Genomic DNA, 21780 nt, shown 5'->3' with positions numbered 1-21780 from the left:
GGGGCTGCTGGCCCTCTCCGCGCTCGGCTTCTGCCTCATGCTGCAAGTCAGCGCTAAGAGGCCCCCCAAGACGCCCCCCTGCCCGCCCAGCTGCTCCTGCACCAGGGACACCGCCTTCTGCGTGGATTCAAAGGCAGTGCCCAGGAACCTGCCCTCGGAGGTCATCTCCCTGTGAGTGTCCAGCCCCGGCCTTGAGGGTGGGGAGGGAGAGGAGGCCGAGGACAGCTCTGGGAGAGGACAGGAGAACCCTCGCTCCCCCTCTTCAGAGTGTGGGGACCAGGGGGACTGCAGGGGTCCTCAGGGTTGGAGAGTCCAGGCCCCAATCAGGCAGGGAGTTCTGCAGTTTTGCAGCCTCAGCGGCCATGGGTGGGGAAAGCAGGAGTTCACCACCAAGAATGAATCATCACCACCACGAGCGTCAGTGAGACCTACTGTGTGCTGGGCTCCAGACTTGGCGGTGGGGGGGGGCTTGCTTACACGAGCATGTGGACTCCTGCCTGTGATGTCACACCAAGGGCAGGAGAGTGGCAGCCAGGGCAGGTGGGAATGAGCTCTGCCCTCCCAGCACCCTGGCATGGGGCACACGCCTGCCACTGACCAGCCACTTGGCACCCAGCCCGGCCAGCCTGTCACTTGCAACAGCCAGCCTCAGGGGCTCCCCTTGTCTGTGGGACCAGAGAGGTTGTGAAGTCCTTAGGGACCAGGATGCCAGCCCCCACCCCCATGCCCCATCTCTCAACAGCACCCAGCCCATTGTGGGTGTTTGGATGATGATGATAACGGTGTGGGTGATGGAACCTTTTCTTGCCTGAGAGGGAAGCTGAGTCTGGGGCCATGGGTGCCCCAAGAGGCAATAGGGGAGGACTGTGGTGAAGGCAGGCAGTGAATTTGGGAAGAGAAGGGAAAGACACAGGTGGGGGCCAAGGTCGGTGAAATGGGGCGTTTCCAGGGCAAGTGAGTACAAAAGCCTCTGCCGTCCATGTTCACCTCTCCCTGCCTCAGCACAGCCCCTGCAGACCCCACAGTACTGACTCGGGTGTCCCCGCAGGACCCTGGTGAATGCCGCCTTCTCAGAGATCCACGATGGAGCGTTCTCCCACCTCCCGCTGCTGCAGTTCTTGTATGGATAGGGCCTTGTGGAAGGGTTGGGGGAGCTGTGGGGATGGTAGCAGGGAACAGATCCTGGGCTGGGGAGAGGGAGAGTGGACAGAGGCAGCCTCTGGAGACAAAGATGCAGGTGTCCCTTGCGTTTGTTCTGATAGGATGTACCCAAAAGGTGGGGCAGCCTGGAGTCAGGGGAGTCGGGGCAGCAGGAGGACAGCTAGGGATGGCACAGAGAAGCCAAGCACGGGGGATCTGGGGATGGGCTTGGCGCCTCTGGAGACCCAAGAGAGCTGGGTGCGATAACCTGGGCTAGTGCCTAAGGTGGGCACTGTGGGGCCATGTTAGAGACAGGTGACCCCAGGAATCACGGATCCCGGAAAGAGCTGGGGGCTGAAAGAAAGGGATGGCAGGAGTGTCTCCAACTCTACAAGATGCCGTCCATGAGGGACAGTTGTCCATGATGGGCTGGAGCGGGACAGAATGAGGGTGGGGGAGAGGGAGAGGAGATGCCACTGGGGAGGGCCAGGAGCTGGCTTGACAAGAGAACTCTGCCTCGGCCCATGTTTAGGAGCCAACAGGGACCCTGGGAGCTTCTGGGGCCAGAACAGGCTCCTGCCTGGCCTTGTTGCCCAGGTGGCCCAGGGATTCCCTATGGGGTCCCTAGGGGTGGCAGCAGGGCAGCCAGGTCTTGGGGAAGCCCAGGGCTGAGGCAGTGGGCTGGGGGCTGGGGCAGCAGGCACACCCTTGGAAGCTCTAATTCCACCTTTGTCTCTGCAGGTTGCTCAACTCCAACAAGTTTACACTGATTGGAGACAACGCCTTCACAGGACTGTCGCACCTGCAGTATCTGTGTGTGGGAGGGAAAGGGGCAATGGGAAAGAACAAGGGAGGGGGACCCCAGGCCTGGGCGGCCGAGGGACTGGGTAGGGATTGGATGAGAATGCCGTGGGAGGGGGAGGTGATGGGAGGCGAGAGCCCTTGCATCCCGTGACGGCAGGACCTGAGCAGAAGGTCGTTTCATTCGTTTTGCCTCTACCCTACCTGGTGCCCTATCCCTATGACTTGATGATGCCAGACTCCATTTGGAAACCTGTCTTGGGGACATGGGCTGAAATCTAGGCTGGGGCATAGGGCGAGTGCTGCTGGGGGTCTGGCATCCTGTGTGACCACTGAGGCAAGTTCCCGCTTTCCCCAGCTTCATTGAGAACAATGACATCTGGACATTATCCAAGTTCACCTTCCGAGGACTCAAGTCCTTGACTCACCTGTGAGTACGTCACACATATACACACTGCACCAAAGCCCCACCTCTCCTGTGGCCTTTGGCCTTGGTCATGATCTTCAGATGACCTGGGGGTCTCTCTTGCAGCTCGCTGGCCAACAATAACCTGCAGACACTGCCCAGAGACATCTTTCGGCCCCTGGACATCCTGAATGACTTGTAAGGCCCGAGTCCTGTCTCTTCCAACAGTGCTGCAGAGGGTGCATCCCTGGAGGGAGTGGTGTGGGAGTCAGAACTGGGATGGTCATAAGGTCTTGAGAAGCCGGGAGGGCTTGGGTCTGGGGGCCCCTGAGAAGGTGAGGAGGTAGAGTTAGATATAGATGGTAGCCTTCCAAACTGCATTTTTTCTCAAAGTGCGCCTGAGACACCATGTGTGTATGTTTTTGTTTGTTTGTTTGTTTGTTTTTTTCGATGGAGTCTCACTCTGTCACCCAGGCTGGAGTACAGTGGCACAATCTTGGCTCACTGCAACCTCCACCCCTTGGGTTCAAGTGATTCACCCTCAGCCTTCTGAGTAGCTGGGGCTACAGGTGTGTGCCACCACACCTGGCTAATTTTTTGTATTTTTAGTAGAGACGGGGTTTCACTATGTTGGCCAGGCTGGTCTCAAACTCCTAACCTTGTGATCTGCCAACCTCGGCCTCCCGAAGTGCTGGGATTACAGGCGTGAGCCACCATGCCCGGCCAAAAATGTGCTTTTCAAGGCTGGGCATGGTGGCTCACGCTTGTAATCCCAGCACTTTGGGAGGCCAAGGAGGGCGAATCACCTGAGGTCAGGAGTTTCAGACCAGCCTGGCCAACATGGTGAAACCCCATCTGTACTACCAAAGCCCCACCTCTCCTGTGGCCTTTGGCCTTGGTCATGATCTTCAGATGACCTGGGGGTCTCTCTTGCAGCTCGCTGGCCAACAATAACCTGCAGACACTGCCCAGAGACATCTTTCGGCCCCTGGACATCCTGAATGACTTGTAAGGCCCGAGTCCTGTCTCTTCCAACAGTGCTGCAGAGGGTGCATCCCTGGAGGGAGTGGTGTGGGAGTCAGAACTGGGATGGTCATAAGGTCTTGAGAAGCCGGGGGGGCTTGGGTCTGGGGGCCCCTGAGAAGGTGAGGAGGTGGAGTTAGATATAGATGGTAGCCTTCCAAACTGCATTTTTTCTCAAAGTGCGCCTGAGACACCATGTGTGTATGTTTTTGTTTGTTTGTTTGTTTGTTTTTTTAGATGGAGTCTCACTCTGTCACCCAGGCTGGAGTACAGTGGCACCATCTCAGGGCTCGGCAACCTCTGTCTCCCAGGTTCAAGTAATTCTGCTTCAGCTTCCCGAGTAGCTAGGATTACAGGCATGCACCACTACACCTGGCTAATATTTGTAATTTTAATAGAGACAGGGTGTCTCCATGTTGGTCAGGCTGATCTTGAACTCCCGACCTCAGGTGACCCGCTCGCCTCTGCCTCCCAAAGTGCTGGGATTACAGGCGTGAGCCACTGTGCCCGGCCAACATGTGCTTTTTTTTTTTTTTTTTTTGAGACAGAGTCTCACTCTGTTGCCCAGGCTGGAGTGCAATGGCGTGATCTCTGCTCACTGCAATCTCTGCCTCCCAGGTTCAAGCGATTCTCCTGCCTCAGCCTCCCAAGTAGCTGGGACCACAGGTGTGTGCCACCACACCTGAGTAATTTTTGTATTTTTAGTAGAGCTGGGAATTCACCATGTTGGCCAGGTTGGTCTCAAACTCTTGACCTTGCGATCCACCCACCTCAGCCTCCCAAAGTGCTGGGATTACAGGTGTGAGCCAGCACGCCCAGCCTGTGCTTTTTAAATTTATATTTGATTGGACTCCACATTAAAGTTCAATCAGGGGGAGGAGAGTTTGAAAGTTTTGAGTAAGTAGTATATAGCATATAGTAGTGTCTAGCATAGCCACACTCATTTATCATTATTTATAAGAAAATAAAAGCGTTGGATTGTGGGAGGCTTAGAGAAGCAGGGATGCAACGTACTGCTGTTCAGGTTGCATACTGCAAAAGCCAACCTGGCCAAAAAGGTCAGCGAGGGCTGAAACTGACTCCATATTCTGCTGGCCAAGCCTGTGTCTATGGGGCTGCATCCAGCCAGAGGAAACCTTTTCTCTAATCAATACGAAGATGCATGTGAAAGACTTGCAACAGCCTTGACCAGCTCTATTTCTGAAAACCTGGAGGGCCTGGGTGGGCAGAGCCCTGAGAGCCTGTCTCTCTCTGTGCCCTCCTCCTCTGCCCTCATGATGTAGGGACCTGCGGGGCAACTCACTCAACTGCGACTGCAAGGTGAAGTGGTTGGTGGAGTGGCTGGCACACACCAACACCACGGTGGCGCCCATCTACTGTGCCAGCCCTCCCCGCTTCCAGGAGCACAAGGTGCAGGACCTGCCGCTGCGGGAGTTCGACTGCATCACTACGGGTAGGAGGTGCCCCTGCCTTGGGTGTCAGCCCACGTCTACCCCAAGGCAGCTTTACAGGCGTGAAACCCCCCACCCTGCCCCACGACACCCAGTGGCAGCAGTAAAGCAACCACCATCACCCAAGCAGCCCTTCCCTTCTCCCTCTGGTCTTCAGTAACACACCTCTCATCTTGCAGATTTCGTGCTGTACCAGACCCTGTCCTTCCCAGCAGTGTCGGCTGAGCCCTTTCTCTACTCCAGTGACCTCTATTTGGCTCTGGCCCAGCCAGGTGTCAGTGCCTGCACCATCCTGAAGTGGGACTATGTTGAGCGGCAGCTTCGAGACTATGACAGAATCCCAGGTACCTGCACCCAATCTGGTTCTGCTGACCCTTGCCAGGGGGACGGGGGAGTGGACTCCGTCATTTAACCCCATTGAGTTTCTGTAGGTAGAGGGATAGATGAGACATATTCTCTGCCCACAAGAACTTTCCAGTCTTTGGGAGGAGGCCAATATATACACAGATATCATCCATATGATAGGCAGATGTTAAGAGGGAGATATGAACATGATGCTCTAGCAGCACAAAGGACAAGCCTACCCTGGGCAATCAGGGAAGGCTTCCTGGTGGAGGGGGAATACCTAAGCTGAGTCTTGAAGGAGAGAGGAAAGGGAGGACTCAGAGGTGATCCCCAGGTATCTGGCTTACATAATTAGATGGACTGGGAAATGAGGAGGAGACAGGAGTGACTATTGAGCAGTTTTGGATCTACCAAGTTTGAACTGAGTCTTGAAAGCTGAAGGAGACTTAGCTAGGAGCAAAAAAAGTGGAAAGAGTGTTTTGGCAGAGGAAACAGCATGAACAAAGTCAAGGAGGTGTGCAATAACTTAGTATGTGACTGTGTGTATGTGTGCAAATCATAAGCAGCTTGTATGACAAGGGATAAGGTTCAAGGTGGGGAGTGGCAACCAGAGATTCATGAGTACCAGCTCATTGACAGGGTTTAGGCAGAATGTGTGATCCAGTCCGCATTTTAGAAAGCTTCTTGCATGGAAAAAGGCTAGGTGTGGGGCCAGACATGAGGGCAAAACAGTAGGGGGATATGTGCCTGTCTGCTAGAGGGGTGCTGGAGCCTGGATATGAGACAGTAGCAGTGGGGATGGAGGGAGATATTTAGAAAGAAGGGTTAAACTGACACCAGATAAAATAGAAAACTTACATTGGCCTGTCTCCATTAAGGAGCTTGAAGTCAGTATTAAAGAAAAAAACAAAAACAAAACACCTTCCCCTAGAAAAACCTCCTGGCCCAGAGAGCTCCCCTGGTGAACGCTATCAAACATTTAAGGAGGAACTAACACCAATCTACATACACACTCTTAGAAAGTAGAAGGGAAGGCTGTCGGGACTTGAGGACTGATCAGGGAAGGGTGAGTGGAGGAGAGAAAGGTGTTAGGGATGACTGCCAGGTTTCTGGATTGGGAGACTAGTGGAGCCACAGCTGAAATCAAGAACAGAGGAGGAGGAGGGCAGGCTCAGCGATGGGTATGGAGCTCCATTGTCAGTTGTGAGTCATGACTGAGTTTGAGGTGCTTGTGTGGGTGTGTGGGCCAGAAGAGTATGAGGGAAGATTAGGAGCTGGGGTGTGGCATGGGGATCATTAGCATCTGGGCAGGGCAGACCAAGCTCCAAAGAAGGGATTTAGGCAGTGACTGCCAGAGCCTGAGGCTCTACACAAATTTCTCTTAGGGGAAAGGTGGGGTTGCAGTGAGAAGGAAGGAGGGGTGAATTGGGGATGTCAAAGTAGAGATGCTGGGCAGCAGCTGGAGACCCCAGGACAGGTGAGCAGTGTGTGGTTTGATGTGCCTGGTGCCCCAGAAGGGCTCCGATGAAGCTGATTGTGAGTACAGGTGCACATGGGCATGCATGCTTGTACATAAAAGCCCTTTCAAAAGTGAGAACTCTTGGGAGGATGTGTTCTCATGTGCTGTGATGCAAACAGCAAGGTGTCTTGGGTATACCTAAGATTCCTCTCCCCTGTGTGGATCCACTCAAATTCTTCCTCCCTTCCCTGCCTGGCCACTGCCAGTGGGGTAGCTTTGGGCAAGTCACTTGCTCTCTCTGAGCCTCTCAGTTTCTTTCTGTGTGAAACAGACAAAATCACAGGGTCCTTTCCAGAGTAATGAATTCCTCATCGATGTAACATGTGCTTACATTCAGCATAGTGACTGCACACAATAAAAATTCAATAACTGACATTATGGTTAAGCAACGAGTCACTATCGAGGGATACCTATTTTGTGCTGTATCAGCTTATATTTGAACCCTAGGGGTATGGGTGGAACAAGGGTGATACTAAAACTGGCTATTAGCTGTGAAACAACTGGAAAGCATTGAGCACTTAGTGGATGAACTTCAGTGTGGGTGGAATGGTATAGCACAGAGTCTTAGTCCTGGTCCAAGGTTAGAAGAGACTGGCCTTCTCCAAGGGGGTGGGATGGAGTGGGAGCTGCCAGCCTGCCTGATGCTGCCTGCCCCTGTCCTGGCACAGCCCCCTCTGCAGTGCACTGCAAGCCGATGGTGGTGGACAGCCAGCTGTATGTGGTCGTGGCCCAGCTGTTTGGTGGCTCTTACATTTACCACTGGGATCCCAACACCACGCGCTTCACAAAGCTGCAGGATATCGACCCACAGCGCGTGCGCAAGCCTAATGACCTAGAAGCCTTCCGCATCGACGGCGACTGGTACTTTGCCGTGGCCGACAGCTCCAAGGCGGGCGCCACCAGCCTCTACCGCTGGCACCAGAATGGCTTCTACTCCCACCAGGCGCTGCACCCCTGGCACCGCGACACCGACCTGGAGTTTGTGGATGGTGAGGGCAAGCCACGGCTGATTGTGTCCAGCAGCTCCCAGGCACCGGTCATCTATCAGTGGAGTCGCACACAGAAGCAGTTTGTGGCCCAGGGTGAGGTGACTCAGGTGCCTGATGCCCAAGCTGTGAAACACTTTCGTGCCGGCCGCGACAGTTACCTGTGCCTCAGCCGTTACATTGGTGACTCCAAGATCCTGCGCTGGGAGGGTACCCGCTTCTCGGAGGTGCAGGCCCTGCCCTCCCGGGGTTCGCTGGCCCTGCAGCCCTTCCTTGTGGGTGGCCGCCGCTACCTGGCGCTGGGCAGCGATTTCTCCTTCACCCAGATCTACCAGTGGGATGAAGGACGACAGAAGTTTGTACGGTTCCAGGAACTGGCTGTGCAGGCTCCTCGGGCCTTCTGCTACATGCCTGCTGGGGATGCCCAGCTACTCCTGGCCCCCAGTTTCAAGGGACAGACGCTGGTTTATAGACACGTTGTGGTGGATCTCAGTGCCTAGGGTGGTGCCAAGGCCTCTGGGCTCCTCAGGGTGGCCACTGGAGGATGGGTGGGGGCCTCTGTGAGCACCACGTGTGCCCGTGTGAAGACGCAAGGCCAACCTGCATCCATGCCCTTGCATCTGCACATGCCCAGTGTGCACAGGCACACCCTGTGGACTGGCCCAGGAGTACATGCATCATCACTGCAATCAGCATGAACACCAGGCACCCCTGGGACACCTAGCGCCCAGTTCCTGTGACCCCAACCATAGCCCCCCCTCCTCTGCAGCCTTCCCCATGTTCTGCCCCCTGTCTTATGCATATGAGTGGTGCAGGGTGCTGGGAGCGAGGGGGGCCGCACCCTCCCGTCCTTGTGCTTCTCCTGGCCCTCTGGCCTTTCCTGTTGGTGCTCCAGGCATTGTTTACCTGCTCTTGCTCCCCACTGTAGCCCACGGCCATATCTGTCATACTTCCCCGGGGGCACTCACCCCTGCCCCAACCTGTCTGCATGCTCACATGGACGCGGACAGACACACTCAGTTACACACTCACACGCCCGGTCTGCACTCCTTGTCTGTCTGTAAACGTGTTAGGGCACGTGTGCATACAAGCAGATTCAGCACTGCCTACCAGGCTCTCCTGTTACCTTGCCTCTCTGCTTGGAGGGGGCCCCCTTTGCTCACCCCCAGCGTGCCCCCCACCCAGAACTGATAAGGATGAGAATGGTGGTGCCAGCTTCTGAGGGCCTGCTTGGCCTCCTGGGGGCAAAGCCCCTCTGCCTGAAGCAATAACAACAGCAGCAAAAGCAGCCCCGGGGAGCTGCCGGGGTGTCTGTCTCTGTTCTCCTTGGCGTTTCCTTCATGGCCCTGAATCCCAGCTCACCCATGGATGGAAGACCTCCCGCCCCCCGCCTTCAACTGAAAGCCTCTCTGCCTTCCTTCCTGTGGCTGTTGCTTTCTCAGGCTTGGACTGTCCCCTGGTTCACCCTGTCTTTGGGATGTGGTCCCTGAGCTGGGCAGGCTCCTTGGGTGGATTAGAGAGCTGGCCAAGCTATAAGCACCTGAGCTACCTGCAAGGGTGCCCAGAGTGGAGCTTGGCCTGAGGGCATGTTGTAGCCCTGGCCCCCCCAGTCCACAGAGGCCCCCAGGAACACTGCCTTTCAGTGGACAGGGTAGGGACTGGTGGGAGGGGCCCCATGAGCCTAGCTTCTGCTGCCCTCTGCTGTCTGCTGAGATGCCAAGCTAGTGGAGAGGGAGTGGGCTGGGGTGGCCCTGCCCTGTGCCCAAGTGGTGTGATGCTCCTTGTGGCAGGATACCAGGGTACTGGGGGGCAATGCTATGATTCACTTGCTTCAAATAAAAAGCTCCCTCCCCATAACCGGCTCTCGGGTGTCATCAAAATGTTTCATTGAAAATGGAGCCTGGCCCTGCCTGCCCTGCCGCCCACGGGGAGCCTGGCAATGGCTTCCAGACCTTCTTCCTCCTGGCTCCCTTCTTTCTGAGAAGTGGGCATCCCCAAGGTCAGCTGGGGCTGGGGTCAGGAGTTCACAGGGATGACACTCAGGTGCTGGTGTGATGAGTCTCCAGCACCTGGGGCTGACTCACAGCTAGTGTTCCTTCCTGGAGATTACAGTCCGGGCACCCACGAAGACTTGAGTCTGTCCTGCCATCAGGCCAACTCCAACCGGTGGGGCTGAGGATGATCTCAGCAGTCCGTCTTCTTTTATCCCGATGCCTGTTCCTCCACTGGGCAAATGTCTGTCATTGCCACCACATCCACCCAGATGAGACCTGGGAGTCCTAGGTGACATCTGAATCTCTCTTCTCCCATATTTCATAAGCCAAGTCCTCTCCATTCTTTGTCCCAAAGGTTTGCTAGATGGGCACTTTTTTGTTTTGCTCTTTCCCAGCTCAAAGCTTTGTCCAAACCCTCCTCATCGCCCATTGTCTTGGGTCACTTGCCAGTCCCCGCCAACCCGCTTCTCAGTCTGATTTTTTTTTTTGAGTTGAGTTGAGTTTCACTCTTGTTGTCTAGGCTGGAGTGCAATGGCGCGATCTCGGCTCACCACAACCTCTGCTTCCCAGGTTCAAGCGATTCTCCTGCCTCAGCTTCCCAAGTAGCTGGGGTTACAGGAATGCGCCACCATACCCAGCGACTTTTTTTGTATTTTTAGTAGAGATGGGGTTTCTCCACGTTGGTCAGGTTGGTCTCAAACTCCTGACCTCAGGCGATCTGCCGGCCTCGGCCTCCCAAAGTGCTGGGATTATAGGCGTGAGCCACTGGCCTGGCCTTTTTTTTTTTTTTGAGATACAGTTTCTCTCTTGTTACCCAGGCTGGAGTAAAGTGGCCCTGTCTTGGCTCACTGCAACCTCTGCCTCCCAGGTTCAAGCGATTCTCCTGCCTCAGCCTTTCGAGTAGCTGGGACTACAGGTGCCACCACCACGCCCGGTTAATTTTTGTATTTTTAGTAGAGACAGAGTTTCACCATGTTGGCCAGGCTGGTGTTGAACTCCCGACCTCAGGTGATCCGCCCGTCTCGGCCTCCCAAAGTGCTGAGATTATAGATGTAAGCCACCACGCTCGACCATCGGTCTGATCTTTCTAACATACACGTTCCTCCTGTCCTCCCCTGCTCAGGAACCTGCCTTGGCTTCCTGCTCAACAAGCCCATGAGCCTCTGCCCAACATGAAGATCTTCTGTGACCTGGTCCCACTGTACACACCCAAGCCCTGTGGGCAGTCAGGGTCCCTCAACATCTCCGTGAGTGGAATTGAGAGAGCCTAAGACCGTCAGATGGGGGCCGGGTGGGGTCAGTGCTCAGGGTGTCAGTGCAAGTAATGAGGTTTCGGGGACAGCACACTGAATGGCAAAACAGGTGTTGTCGAGTGGCTGGGACCCCTCTTCTCCTCTTCCCCCGTGGGCTTGAGTAAACGGAATCCTTTTGTGGCCTTGTGTGGGTTGGTGATAGTGCACGGGACAAGAGATGGAAACGGGGCAAATGATAGATCCTTGGGCGGGGTGCTTGCTGTGTGACCCTGGGCAGGTCAAATCCCTTCTCTGGGTCTCCAGGTTTTCATTTGTCCTTCAGAGCCCCTTTCAGCTCTCGCATGTCACAAAACCCCCTTCATTTCTCTGTCTTCAGCGAGCACCTGTGAGCAGCTGGGCGCAGAGGATTGGGTCATAGTCAGAGAGCCCAGGGAGCTCACAGCCAGCCCAGGGAGTGGAGAACTGGAAACAGTGGGGTCTGGAGCGTGGATAACATGGGTGTGAATTCTGGCTCAGTCCCTTCCCGTGGTGTGAGATTTCAAGCAAGTCAGCTGATTCCCCTGAGCTTCAATTTCTCCTTCTGTGAAGCAGATTTAAAAACTCCACTTCACGGGTTCTTGATTCTGCCAACCGGGTGAAACCAGCTAGTAACACTCAGCCACGTTACTTAGTCTATTTGTGCCTCGGTTTTTCTTATTTGTAAAATGAGTATAATCGTGATACCCACCTGACAGGGTTTGTTTGTTTTTTCCAGCTTAGGCTGGAGTGCAGTAGTGTGATCTTGACTCACTGCAACCTCCGCCTCCTAGGTTCAATTAATTGTCCTGCCTCAGCCTCCCAAGTAGCTGGGACTACAGGAGCATGCCCCCTGCCTGGTTAATTTTCGTATTTTTAGTAGAGACGGGGTTTCACCATGTTCGCCAGGCTGGTCTTAAACTCCTGACCTCAATGATCTGCCCTCCTTGGCCTCCCAAAGTGCTGGGATTACAGGCATGAGCCACCGCGTCCTACCCTGACAGGGTTATTTCTCATGAGAGTGAAATGCATTAGCATATGTAAGTCCATTGGTGTAGTGTTTTGCCTTGGTCTATAGGAATATATGAAAACAGAAGTGGCTCAGATAAGGGTGTTTTGTGCAAGAGGAGGAGGTGGATCTTTGGAGAGAACTGTCTGTGGGTGATGGTTCCTCACCCATCCTCAGTCTCAGAGCCCTTGTGCCCCATATCTTACCTGTAGCCTCTGACCCGGCCTCCTCGCCCCCAGCAATAGGTGACTTACCTGCTTTCCACCTCCTCAAACATGCTCTTAGCTTAGCAGGCACCTCCATCATCCTGGGGAGGCCTGTCCTTCTTTTCCAAATGGGAAACAAGCCCTTATCCTGTGCTTGGGAGAGGTTGCCAGGGAAAGTGGGTTGAGTCTCCCAGACATGCTGGCACTCTGCTGCCCAGTAGAAAGATAAATATCACTTTGACAGCTGCTGCTCCCCGGGGGGAGCTCTTCTGATGGGTGGGAGGCACTTTCCTCCCTTGGCCTGAGTGCCCCGCTTTCTGTGTGTGCCTGCTGGGTCACTTGCCCTGGGGCTTGTCCACGTCCAGAGTGCTGCTTAGCAACCCAGTAGAACTGGGTGACTGTGTCAACAGCTCAGGACCAAAGGCTGCAAGAGGCAAGGTCCACTCACTCTGCCAAGACCAGGGATGGTGACACTCCTCAGCTGCCAGCCTCTTGCCCTCCATGCTGAGCCTTGCTGTCAGCGCAGACCTCTGACATCTCTTCTCTTAGATTTCCCAAGCACAGGCATTGGGACCAGGAGTCTCCATCCGTGAGACCATTCCAGCTGAGTGGGCTTTGGGTGGGCCCAGGGAACGTTTCCCAGCAAATGGGGGTAGACAGAGGCGTGTGATGCTAAGGTCAGGCACGTGGCCCCAGAAGGCAGCCATCGGGGAAGGGACAGTTCTGCAGCACGCACCAAAGGACCTGAGGCTCACATGTGCAGTGACCTCCTAAGTCATGGATGTCCCTTTCCTCCTGAGCTGCTCCCCTCTTCAGTCACACCTTTCCTCCTTCAGGGAGACCCAGGACACTTTTCACCTAGAGAACCATGTCTGTGCCTAAAGATGGACAGGGGCTGGGGCCTTCCTTAGGGGTTCCTCTAGCCCTTGGCCTTTTTGGTTATTCCAGTGTGTGTGTGTAAGGGGGGAAAGGCAAATGTGAGGGGGTGGTTAAGAGAGGAGAGGGAGACATGGGGCCTTGGGGGAGTTTCTGCTGTGGGCTGGTTTCACTGCTAGCTCTCACACCCAGCAATACCAATAAAACTGATGATAATAATTAAGACCATATAATCACCATGTGTTTATTTATCCCCCAGAAGCCTCCTTTCCCTGGCCCCATGATTACCTATTCCATCCTTATGATAGCTGGTGGGCGTTAACTGTGGCTCCAATAAAAAGCAGTAACTGCCTGTGTTTCCACCCCACACGCCCGGACTGCTTTGCTCCCACCCTTTGCAGGGTGGGAGGGACACTATTTTCAGAGGGAACAACAGAGGCAGTAAGCTGAAGATGTCAAAAAGAATGAAACCTCACAGGGCAAGTAGTAGAAGCAGCAAGGTTTGCCTTCTGTTTTAGAGCCTTCCCCCTTCTTCCTGGTGTCTGCCTCCCGCCCAGAGAAACTTCTCCGGTTCCACGACCCTCTGCAGGACCACTCAGCCTGCAGCTGCTGATCTCTCAGAAGACTGATCAAGCCGAGCATGTAGCCACCAGCCGGAAATAAATACCACTGGGTGATACTGGGAAAGTTGCTTTTCACCACTGAGCGTCCTATTTCCTACATGTTAAAAAGGATGTTTGCAAAGACTAAGACCTTGCGTGCAAACGTGCATTACAAAATGGCAATGGTTGATACTACTATTAAGGGCCCAGTGATATTTGTGTATTTGACTCAGAGGAATAGGTGGAATTTCAAACTTCTGCTGAAGAAGGAGTGTGGGAGCTGGGAGCTCTATCCAGAATGCCTCAAATCATCGCGGTCAGCCTGCCCCAGAGTCAGGGCTCTGGAAAGGCATCCCAGAGAGAAGGGAACTCCTGAAACCTGCGGGGGCGAAGAGTCCCTCAGGTTCCCTCTCCCCCCACGCCTCCCCCCTCTCCCTCCTGGACCCACTGGTGTGAGACCCGGACTTGGGGGAGCTCAGCCAAGCTTCCTGCCTGAGCCTGCAGAGATCCTCCCCTCTACCCCACCAACCACATCTCATGCCTTTACCCATTTCACAGAGGGGAAAATGAGGTGAGAGGGAAAGACACCGGGAAAAGCCAGTTAAGGGTCGAGAAAACTCTGGAGTCCAGATTTTCTTTGTGTGCCGACCCCCACACTCCCCCTGCTTTTTCGTTACAGCTTCCCACGCTCTAATCTTTCCGATTGGGAAGGTGACTCCACTGTGGGCCCCGCGCGCGAGTCCCGCTGCACATCGCCCCTTTAAGGGGCCGGCCTCTCGCCTCCCTGACCTCGCCCCGCCCCCGCCGCAGCCACACTGCGCCTGCGTGGCGAGCCGGAGCCCTGGGGTTGGGCAGCACTCGGTTCCGTGCAACTTTCAAGTGAGTTGCAAACTCCGCCCTGCAGGCCGGTGCTGGTGGCCCGGCGCGCTGGCACCGCGGCGACCCGCTCCAGCGCGCGACCAGCAGCAAGGGCCGAGCGCCGGGTTCTCCGCGGCAGGAAGGGCGGGTGGGAGCTGTAACTGTCCCGGCCGCGGGGCGCGCCCGCTCCCAAGCTCCAAAGCCCTCCCCGCCGGGGCCGCTTTGCCTCGGGTCTCCCCGTTCTCCAGGTCCCCTGAACTGCACAGTCGGAGGCCGTGGGCGGCGGGCTCTGCCTCCGCCAAGGAGCAGCCGGATCGCCCCTCTGCTTCCCGCAACTGCCCTGATCCCCCCCGTTCCAGCCCTTGAGTGAACGTCCTTCTGAGCGGCTTCCTGGGGTTCTCCCCACGTCCCCAAGGCCGGCAAGATGGTGTCCTGGATGATCTGTCGCCTGGTGGTGTGAGTATGGCCGCCCTCAGACCTCCTCTACCCCGGGGTGCCGTCCCGCCCCTGTGGTGGAAGCTGTGGACGTCTATGGGAGGGGGAACTTTCTGAGCTCCGCCCTCCAGCACTCCATACCAGGGTTAACGGACCTGTGGGCTTGCACGCGGTGTCTGGGGTACCGCCCACTCCCCGCCCCACCAAGCCTCGTTGGCTGAGGACGACCCCTGCCACACGCCACACACACTGCAAACAGATGCCTGGGGCCGAGGGCCACAGGCCTACTTTACTGCCCCTTGGCAAACACAAGGTGATATGGCACGTTGTGGGCGGAGAATCCAGGTGCCTGCTTGCCATCTGAGCAGTCACATGACTTACCATCCTGCTCCTCACCTTTGAGTACGCCAACACCTGGCTCCCATAGCACCTTCTGCAGCCCGGCAGTGCCAGGTCTGGTGACCCTGGGCCTGATTGCATGCCCATGGGAGGGGACAGTCTGGTGTTCTCACCCACTTCGTGGAGTGGCTGTCCTCTCGCTCCATCACGCACCCATGGGCCACCGGTGCAGGCCTGGGCAGGCTTAGATGTTTGTAAACAGCAGGGTGGGGAGGTGGCCTCCAGGGCTCTGACTCAGGCACAGGTTGTACAAGCCAAGCGAGAAAAACAGGGCGGGTACTGCCACCTTGCACCCCAGTGGGGAGAAATGGCCACCTGGCAAGGTGGGAGTGGGGCATAGTGCCCCTCACACTCCCCATGGCTGCTCTTCCAGGCTGGTGTTTGGGATGCTGTGTCCAGCTTATGCTTCCTATAAGGCTGTGAAGACCAAGAACATTCGTGAATATGTGAGCGTGGGGGTTTGGGTGTGTGTAGTAGGACCCGGTGAGGTGGGGAGGGTCTGAGCTGGCTTCTCCCTCCTCCAGGGGCAAGGTCATGTGGCACTTCCTGAGTGGAGTGGGGAGGGAGAGAGAATGGGCCCTGTTCAAGAGGGTGTAGATAGAGGGCAGGCCATTGGGGTGCCTGTGGAAGATCTCGTGGGTGAAGCTTGTTGGAGGCGGGCATAGGAATGAGCAGCAGTTTCTCAGAGCTCCTGTCCAGCCATGCGTGGGGGAAAGCAGCTATGCAGCCGGACAGGCTCCCTGGAATCTCTGGGCTAGACTGGCCCGGGTTGGGAGTTGGTGCTGCCAGCCCCAGGCTGACCTCTGCGCTCTCACCCCACAGGTGCGGTGGATGATGTACTGGATTGTTTTTGCACTCTTCATGGCCGCAGAGATCGTTACAGACATTTTTATCTCCTGGTATGGACACAGGGTCCGCAAACCATGGGTCAGGGGTGGCCCCTCCCAGCCCTGCTCCTTGGCTCACCCTGCCCCCTGCGCTGTGACAGGTTCCCTTTCTACTATGAGATCAAGATGGCCTTTGTGCTGTGGCTGCTCTCACCCTACACCAAAGGCGCCAGCCTGCTTTACCGCAAGTTTGTCCACCCGTCCCTGTCCCGCCATGAGAAGGTACCCCAGGGGGAGGCGGGAAGGGAGGCTTAGGGGTGTGTGTGAGGGAAAGAGCTCTGGACCTGGGATTTACGATGCTGGGGATACCAGGGTTCTATCCCAGTCCTGCTGCTGTTGAGGTGCAGGACCTTGACAGGGCCCAGCCTACCTCATCTTCTGGGATAATCAGGTGGGGTGCACATGAATGACCTCTGAGGATGGAAGTTGGTTTGGGGGTAGTGGTGGCAGCAGCTGGAGCATGGCCTGTCACTGAGGTGAATGGGTGGTGGCCCTGCTCTTGGTATGTGTTTGTGGCCCAGATTTGTGGCTCTGGGCACCAGCTGGGGCTGGGCTGGGCTGGGCTGGGCTGGGCTGGGTGGTGCCACAATCAGTGGCTTCTCAGAATCTGCAGAGGAAGAGGGACTCTGGCTGTCCACCTGAGCTCTCCTCCCCATCGGGTCCACAGGAGATCGACGCGTACATCGTGCAGGCCAAGGAGCGCAGCTACGAGACCGTGCTCACCTTCGGGAAGCGGGGCCTCAACATTGCCGCCTCGGCTGCTGTGCAGGCTGCCACCAAGGTGCTCCAGGCCCCCAGCCCTCCAGCAGCCCCCATCCCACCGCTAAGGCCCTTTGGGCTCATTCAGCTCCTCTGCCAGGGAGCCCAGAGATGGCAGCTGGGGAGCAGGGGTGAGAAGGTGACAGGGGATATTGGCAGAAACATGGAACTGGAGTCAGACCTTCCTTCCTGGCTCTGGCACGGAGCGTGAGCAGCGGCTCCTGCTCTCTGACTTTGGTTTCCTGTTGGTGCCACATTGGCGCGGGGCCAGAAGCTTGCTAAGCAGTTTTCACTTCTGCGTCTCAGCCCCAGTGATTAGCTGGTTGGCCGATTTCCCTGGGCAGTCTCCCCGCTGAAGCCTCTTCCCCCTTACAGAGTCAAGGGGCGCTGGCCGGCAGGCTGCGGAGCTTCTCCATGCAGGACCTGCGCTCCATCCCTGACGTGCCTGCCCCTGCCTACCAGGACCCCCTCTACCTGGAGGACCAGGTGTCCCACCGGAGGCCACCCATTGGTGAGTGGGCAGAGGGACCCAGAGCCATGCCAGGAGGGATGGCTTCCTTCACTCGCACCATGGCTTCCCCCAAGGCTCGAGGAAGAGCTGGTCTGGCCGCAGGCTTTCAGCTTCACCTCCTCCACACAGGGTACCGGGCTGGGGGCCTGCAGGACAGCGACACCGAGGATGAGTGTTGGTCGGATACTGAGGCAGTCCCCCGGGCGCCAGCCCGGCCCCGAGAGAAGCCGCTAATCCGTAGCCAGAGCCTGCGTGTGGTCAAGAGGAAGCCACCAGTGCGGGAGGTCAGTGTGGGAGGACGACAGGAGGGAGGAGGGCTCTGCTGGCTGGTGCTCCCCACACCCTCATGTTGTGCCTCCTCTCTCCCCAGGGCATCTCGCGCTCCCTGAAGGTTCGGACGAGGAAAAAGACTGTGCCCTCAGACATGGACAGCTAGGGTCTGCCGCATCTGGCCCCTTCTTACCTCGTGCCCTGCAGGGCTCCAGGGCTATTTGGAGCGACCTTTGGCAGCACATCTGGCCTGCACCAACTGCCTGGGCCCCGCCCTCCTGACTCCTGCTGATGGTTAAGGGCCAGGAGCAGATGCTGCCAAGGCCACATGCACCCACAATGTACCAAAGCAGCCTGGGCCCAGGGTTCTATTTATTGCCTTGCTCTGTCCTCTCCCTTCCCCAGTTGTGGGACAAGAGCCATCCCTGAACCCCTGCAAATGAAACTAAACGTCCACCTGGGTGTGTTCATTCCTTCCTGTCCTTCAAAGTACTTGATAGCCTTTCATAAGGCCTGGCGCGTGTGTCCTGGTTGTGTGTGTGTGTTGGTGAGTGAGGTCAGGTTTGCCAATGTTTTGATAAATAAATACATAAAGGGGTTCTGTTTCTCCTGATTCTTACTCCCATTGCTCGCATCACTCCCTTGAAATTGAACAGCCCAGTCCCAGCCTAGGTCTAAGGCTGAAGGAGCCCAGTCCTCTGGAGGAGACAGAACCATTGACAGAGAGTTGCGATGCAGCACATGATCTCACGAAGGAGCTCTTGGGGAGCTTTTGAGAGCATTGATGGGAAAGTGGGGACCAGTCCAGAGGACGGGTCAGAACCCAAAACTTCAGTTAGGCAGAAGTTAGGCCTTGGCAGGAAGGTGCAGCTGTAGAGAAACCAGTGGGAGCACAGGCAGGAGGGGCTTGGGGCAGCACGTTATTCCCATAGGGAGGTCGAAGCTAGACAGAAGAGGCCTGGGGAGGAGTATCTCCTCTAGGAGCCTTGAAGAAGGAGCCCCCTGGGGCAGCTCTGGGGACGTTTAGTTCTGTAAACACTCAGGAAACAGCAGGGGCACCATTGCACCTCCGAGGAGTGGCCACCAGAGGGCAGCAGTGGCCAGGATCTGGGCTGCCCTCGGCTTCCAGGTCAAGGAGGGTGGGGTTGGGAGACTGGCCAGAGCCTCGCCCTGCGGGGCCTGGCGGAATTCAGAAGGCCTCCAATGGCCCTTGCCTGCTGCTTGTGGTCACTGGTCCTTAGCCTGCCCCATCCAAGGAGTCTCCTCTGCTCTCCTGAGACCGAGGCTCTTTGCCTGGCTGGCTCCACTCCAACTCCTCCGATTCCTGAGGCAACTGGGGTACCCAGCTCTGCCCTCTCCTGCCCCTGATGCTGGTCTCGCCACGATGCCCAGGGTGCACCCCTCTGCCACGGCCGCACCTGCTCCTCCTCCCTGCTTTTGATTAAGCAAAGAGGTGGGTGAGAGTGTGGGATGAGAAGAGGGGAAACAGGGTGGTAACCTGGAGTGGCCCCAGAGTGTGGATTAACTCTTGGTGTGGGGATTATCTGGGTTTTATTTGGGGGAGGCTCTTAATCTGCTGCGGTGATTTAGCTTCTCACATATGGGGGCTCACTGGTGTCCAACATGGCCTGCCTTTGCATCGTGGGGTTGTCTTATCTCCTCATTAATTCATTCAAAAATGAATATTGAGCCTCGAGCAGGTACCAGACATGTTGCCAGACACTGCAGGGATGCAGGGAGTAGTAACGACTGGCGCCCAGAGCGTGGCTGCCCACGCAGACGCTGCTCTAAGCCCCTGGCATATATTAATTTAATTCTCATAACGATCTTGTGGGGGGCAGGTACATACTAGTCTTAGAGTCTCCATTTTACAAACAGGAAAACAGGCACAGAGAGGGCAAGTGATTTGCCCAAGGTCACATAGCTAGTAGGTAGCAGAAGGGCTTGGAATCAGGCAGTCTGGCTCCAGAGTCTGTGCACTTAATCACTAAGCAGTACCAGAGTGAAGGAGATGATTCTTGCTTGGGAGGCAAGGACACAGAGACTAACACGTATGGAATATTTGCTGTGTGCCTGACCTTGTACTGGGCATTTTACAGAGATGATTTCCTTGAATCCTCCCAACAAGCCTACCAAGTAGGGACTATATCCATTTTTTAAAGCAGGTTCGCACTGAATCGCCCAGGCTAGAATACAGCAGAACGATCATAGTACACTGCAGCCTTGAACTCCGGGACTCAAGGGATCCTCCCACCTCAGCCTCCTGAGTAGCTTGGACTACAGGCACTCTCCATCACACCTGGCTAATTACTATATTTTTTTTTGGTAAAGACAGGGTCTCCCTATGTTGCCCAGGCTGTTCTTGAATTCTGGGGCTCGAGTGATCCACCTGCATTGAACTCTGAAACTGCTGGGATTACAGTCATGAGCCACCGCACCCACAGGGCTATACTCATTTTACAGATGAAAAACCGAGGCTTGGAGAGCCACAACAACTTGTGTACCATTGTGCTGCTTGTGAGCCGGGGGCCCTGACTCCTGATGCACCTCTGCCTGGGTGTTGCATTGATAGAGGCGGGCTGGCAGGATCCATGTACCCAAACCGAGGGAACAAAACCAAAGGGGCTGGCCGGAAGCGGTGGCTCACACCTGTAATCCCAGCACTTTGGGAGGCGGAGGCGAGTGGATCACGAGGTCAGGAGATTGAGACCACGGTGAAACCCCGTCTCTACTAAAAATACAAAAAATTAGCCGGGCATGGTGGCAGGTGCCTGTAGCCCCAGCTACTCAGGAGGCTGAGGCAGGAGAATGACGTGAACCCGGGAGGCAGAGCTTGCAGTGAGCCGAGATCGCGCCATTGCACTCCAGCCTGGGCAACAGAGCAAGACTCCATCTCAAACAAAAACAAAAACAAAAACAAAAACAAAAAACAAACAAACAAAGAAAAAACCAGAAGGGCGCCAAGCGCAGTGACTCACCCCTGTAATCCTAGCACTTTGGAAGGCTGAGGCGGACAGATCACCTGAGGTCAGGAGTTCGAGACCAGCTGGCCAACATGATAAAACCCCGTCTCTACTAAAAATACAAAAATTAGCCGGGCATGGTGGCACGTGCCTGTAATCCCAGTTACTCAGGAGGCTGAGGCACAGGAATTGCTTGAGCCGGGGAGGCAGAGGTTTCAGTGAGCCGAGATTGAGCCACTGCACTCCAGCCTGGGTGACACAGCAAGACTCCGTCTCCAAAAAAAAATAAATAAACCCAGAAGGGCATGTGATGAATGGCAAAACAAAACAGAGTGAAAGAAAACAGAGTTGGGGAGAGGCCTGAAGTCGTGGGGTGGTGAGGGAGATTTCACTGGGGCGGGGGCTTCACTTGCCCTCCCTCCTAGGATGGGTGCTTGGAGAGGGCCACAGGGCTACCAAGCTCCTTGGCGGAGCTTATGATCCCTTGTCCTCGCCATCTCATCAGACTGTCTGGTGGCTCCGTGTGGCCCTATGCATGCTGGCCTCTGACATGCTCTTCCTCCACCATCCAACTCTGTCCTATTTCTACTTGCCCTTTGAACCCCACTCAGACATCGCCTCCCCAGGAAGCCCTCTGCAAGCATTCCCTCACCTCAGAGTGGTTTGCTGTCTGGACCACACCACCTCTGTTCTTGCACAGACTTCTGTTTTTGCCTTGAGCACGTTGCCTTTTCTCCCCCACTGTGTTGTGACTTCATAAAGAACAGACGTATTTTACACACTGTTGTAGCTCAGCCTGGAACAAATGGTCTAACCACAGAGAAATATTTTTGTAAGTTTGCGACTGGATGGTGAAGTCCTGCTCATTCTCTGACCTTCTCCATGAAGTTCCCCTGACTTCCCCAGGGCGGGACTAGAAGCATCTTGTAATCATTCATGAACAAGCCCAACACCCCCAGCGCCCAGCACCGGGCCAGCACCTAAGAGGCCTGGAGGAGTTTTGCTGGTGAAAGAACAAACGCGCCAAGTGACCATAAGTTCTGGGTGGGGGAGGCCGGGGGTAGGGGTGGGG

General features: G+C 55.9%; 2 protein-coding genes across 5 annotated transcripts; both read left to right on the top strand.

Moving 5' to 3' along the window:
• The first annotated feature begins 6 nt into the window (after positions 1-6).
• Positions 7-9533, top strand: LGI3 (leucine-rich repeat LGI family, member 3). Of its 2 annotated transcripts, XM_011968784.1 has the most exons (8): positions 7-171; positions 1049-1120; positions 1882-1953; positions 2300-2371; positions 2474-2545; positions 4654-4823; positions 5001-5165; positions 7354-9533. In XM_011968784.1, the coding sequence occupies exons 1-8, from the start codon at positions 38-40 to the stop codon at positions 8169-8171; spliced, it is 1575 nt and encodes a 524-aa protein (XP_011824174.1). In that variant the 5' UTR covers positions 7-37; the 3' UTR covers positions 8172-9533. The 2 variants fall into 2 exon arrangements, with proteins under 2 accessions (XP_011824174.1, XP_011824176.1); XM_011968786.1 differs by lacking the exon at positions 2300-2371.
• Positions 9534-14438: 4905 nt separating this feature from the next.
• On the top strand, positions 14439-18343 carry REEP4 (receptor accessory protein 4). Of its 3 annotated transcripts, XM_011968782.1 has the most exons (9): positions 14483-14609; positions 14679-14940; positions 15692-15764; positions 16141-16217; positions 16307-16427; positions 16873-16986; positions 17340-17475; positions 17605-17759; positions 17846-18343. In XM_011968782.1, the coding sequence occupies exons 2-9, from the start codon at positions 14909-14911 to the stop codon at positions 17909-17911; spliced, it is 774 nt and encodes a 257-aa protein (XP_011824172.1). In that variant the 5' UTR covers positions 14483-14609; positions 14679-14908; the 3' UTR covers positions 17912-18343. The 3 variants fall into 3 exon arrangements, with proteins under 3 accessions (XP_011824171.1, XP_011824173.1, XP_011824172.1); XM_011968781.1 differs by having other exon boundaries at positions 14439-14940; XM_011968783.1 differs by lacking the exon at positions 17605-17759 and having other exon boundaries at positions 14439-14940.
• Positions 18344-21780: the final 3437 nt, after the last annotated feature.

This window comes from Mandrillus leucophaeus, unplaced genomic scaffold (genome assembly GCF_000951045.1).
Source record: "Mandrillus leucophaeus isolate KB7577 unplaced genomic scaffold, Mleu.le_1.0 Scaffold86, whole genome shotgun sequence".
Lineage (NCBI taxonomy): Eukaryota > Metazoa > Chordata > Mammalia > Primates > Cercopithecidae > Mandrillus > Mandrillus leucophaeus.
This window is presented reverse-complemented; position numbering and strand designations above follow the sequence as displayed.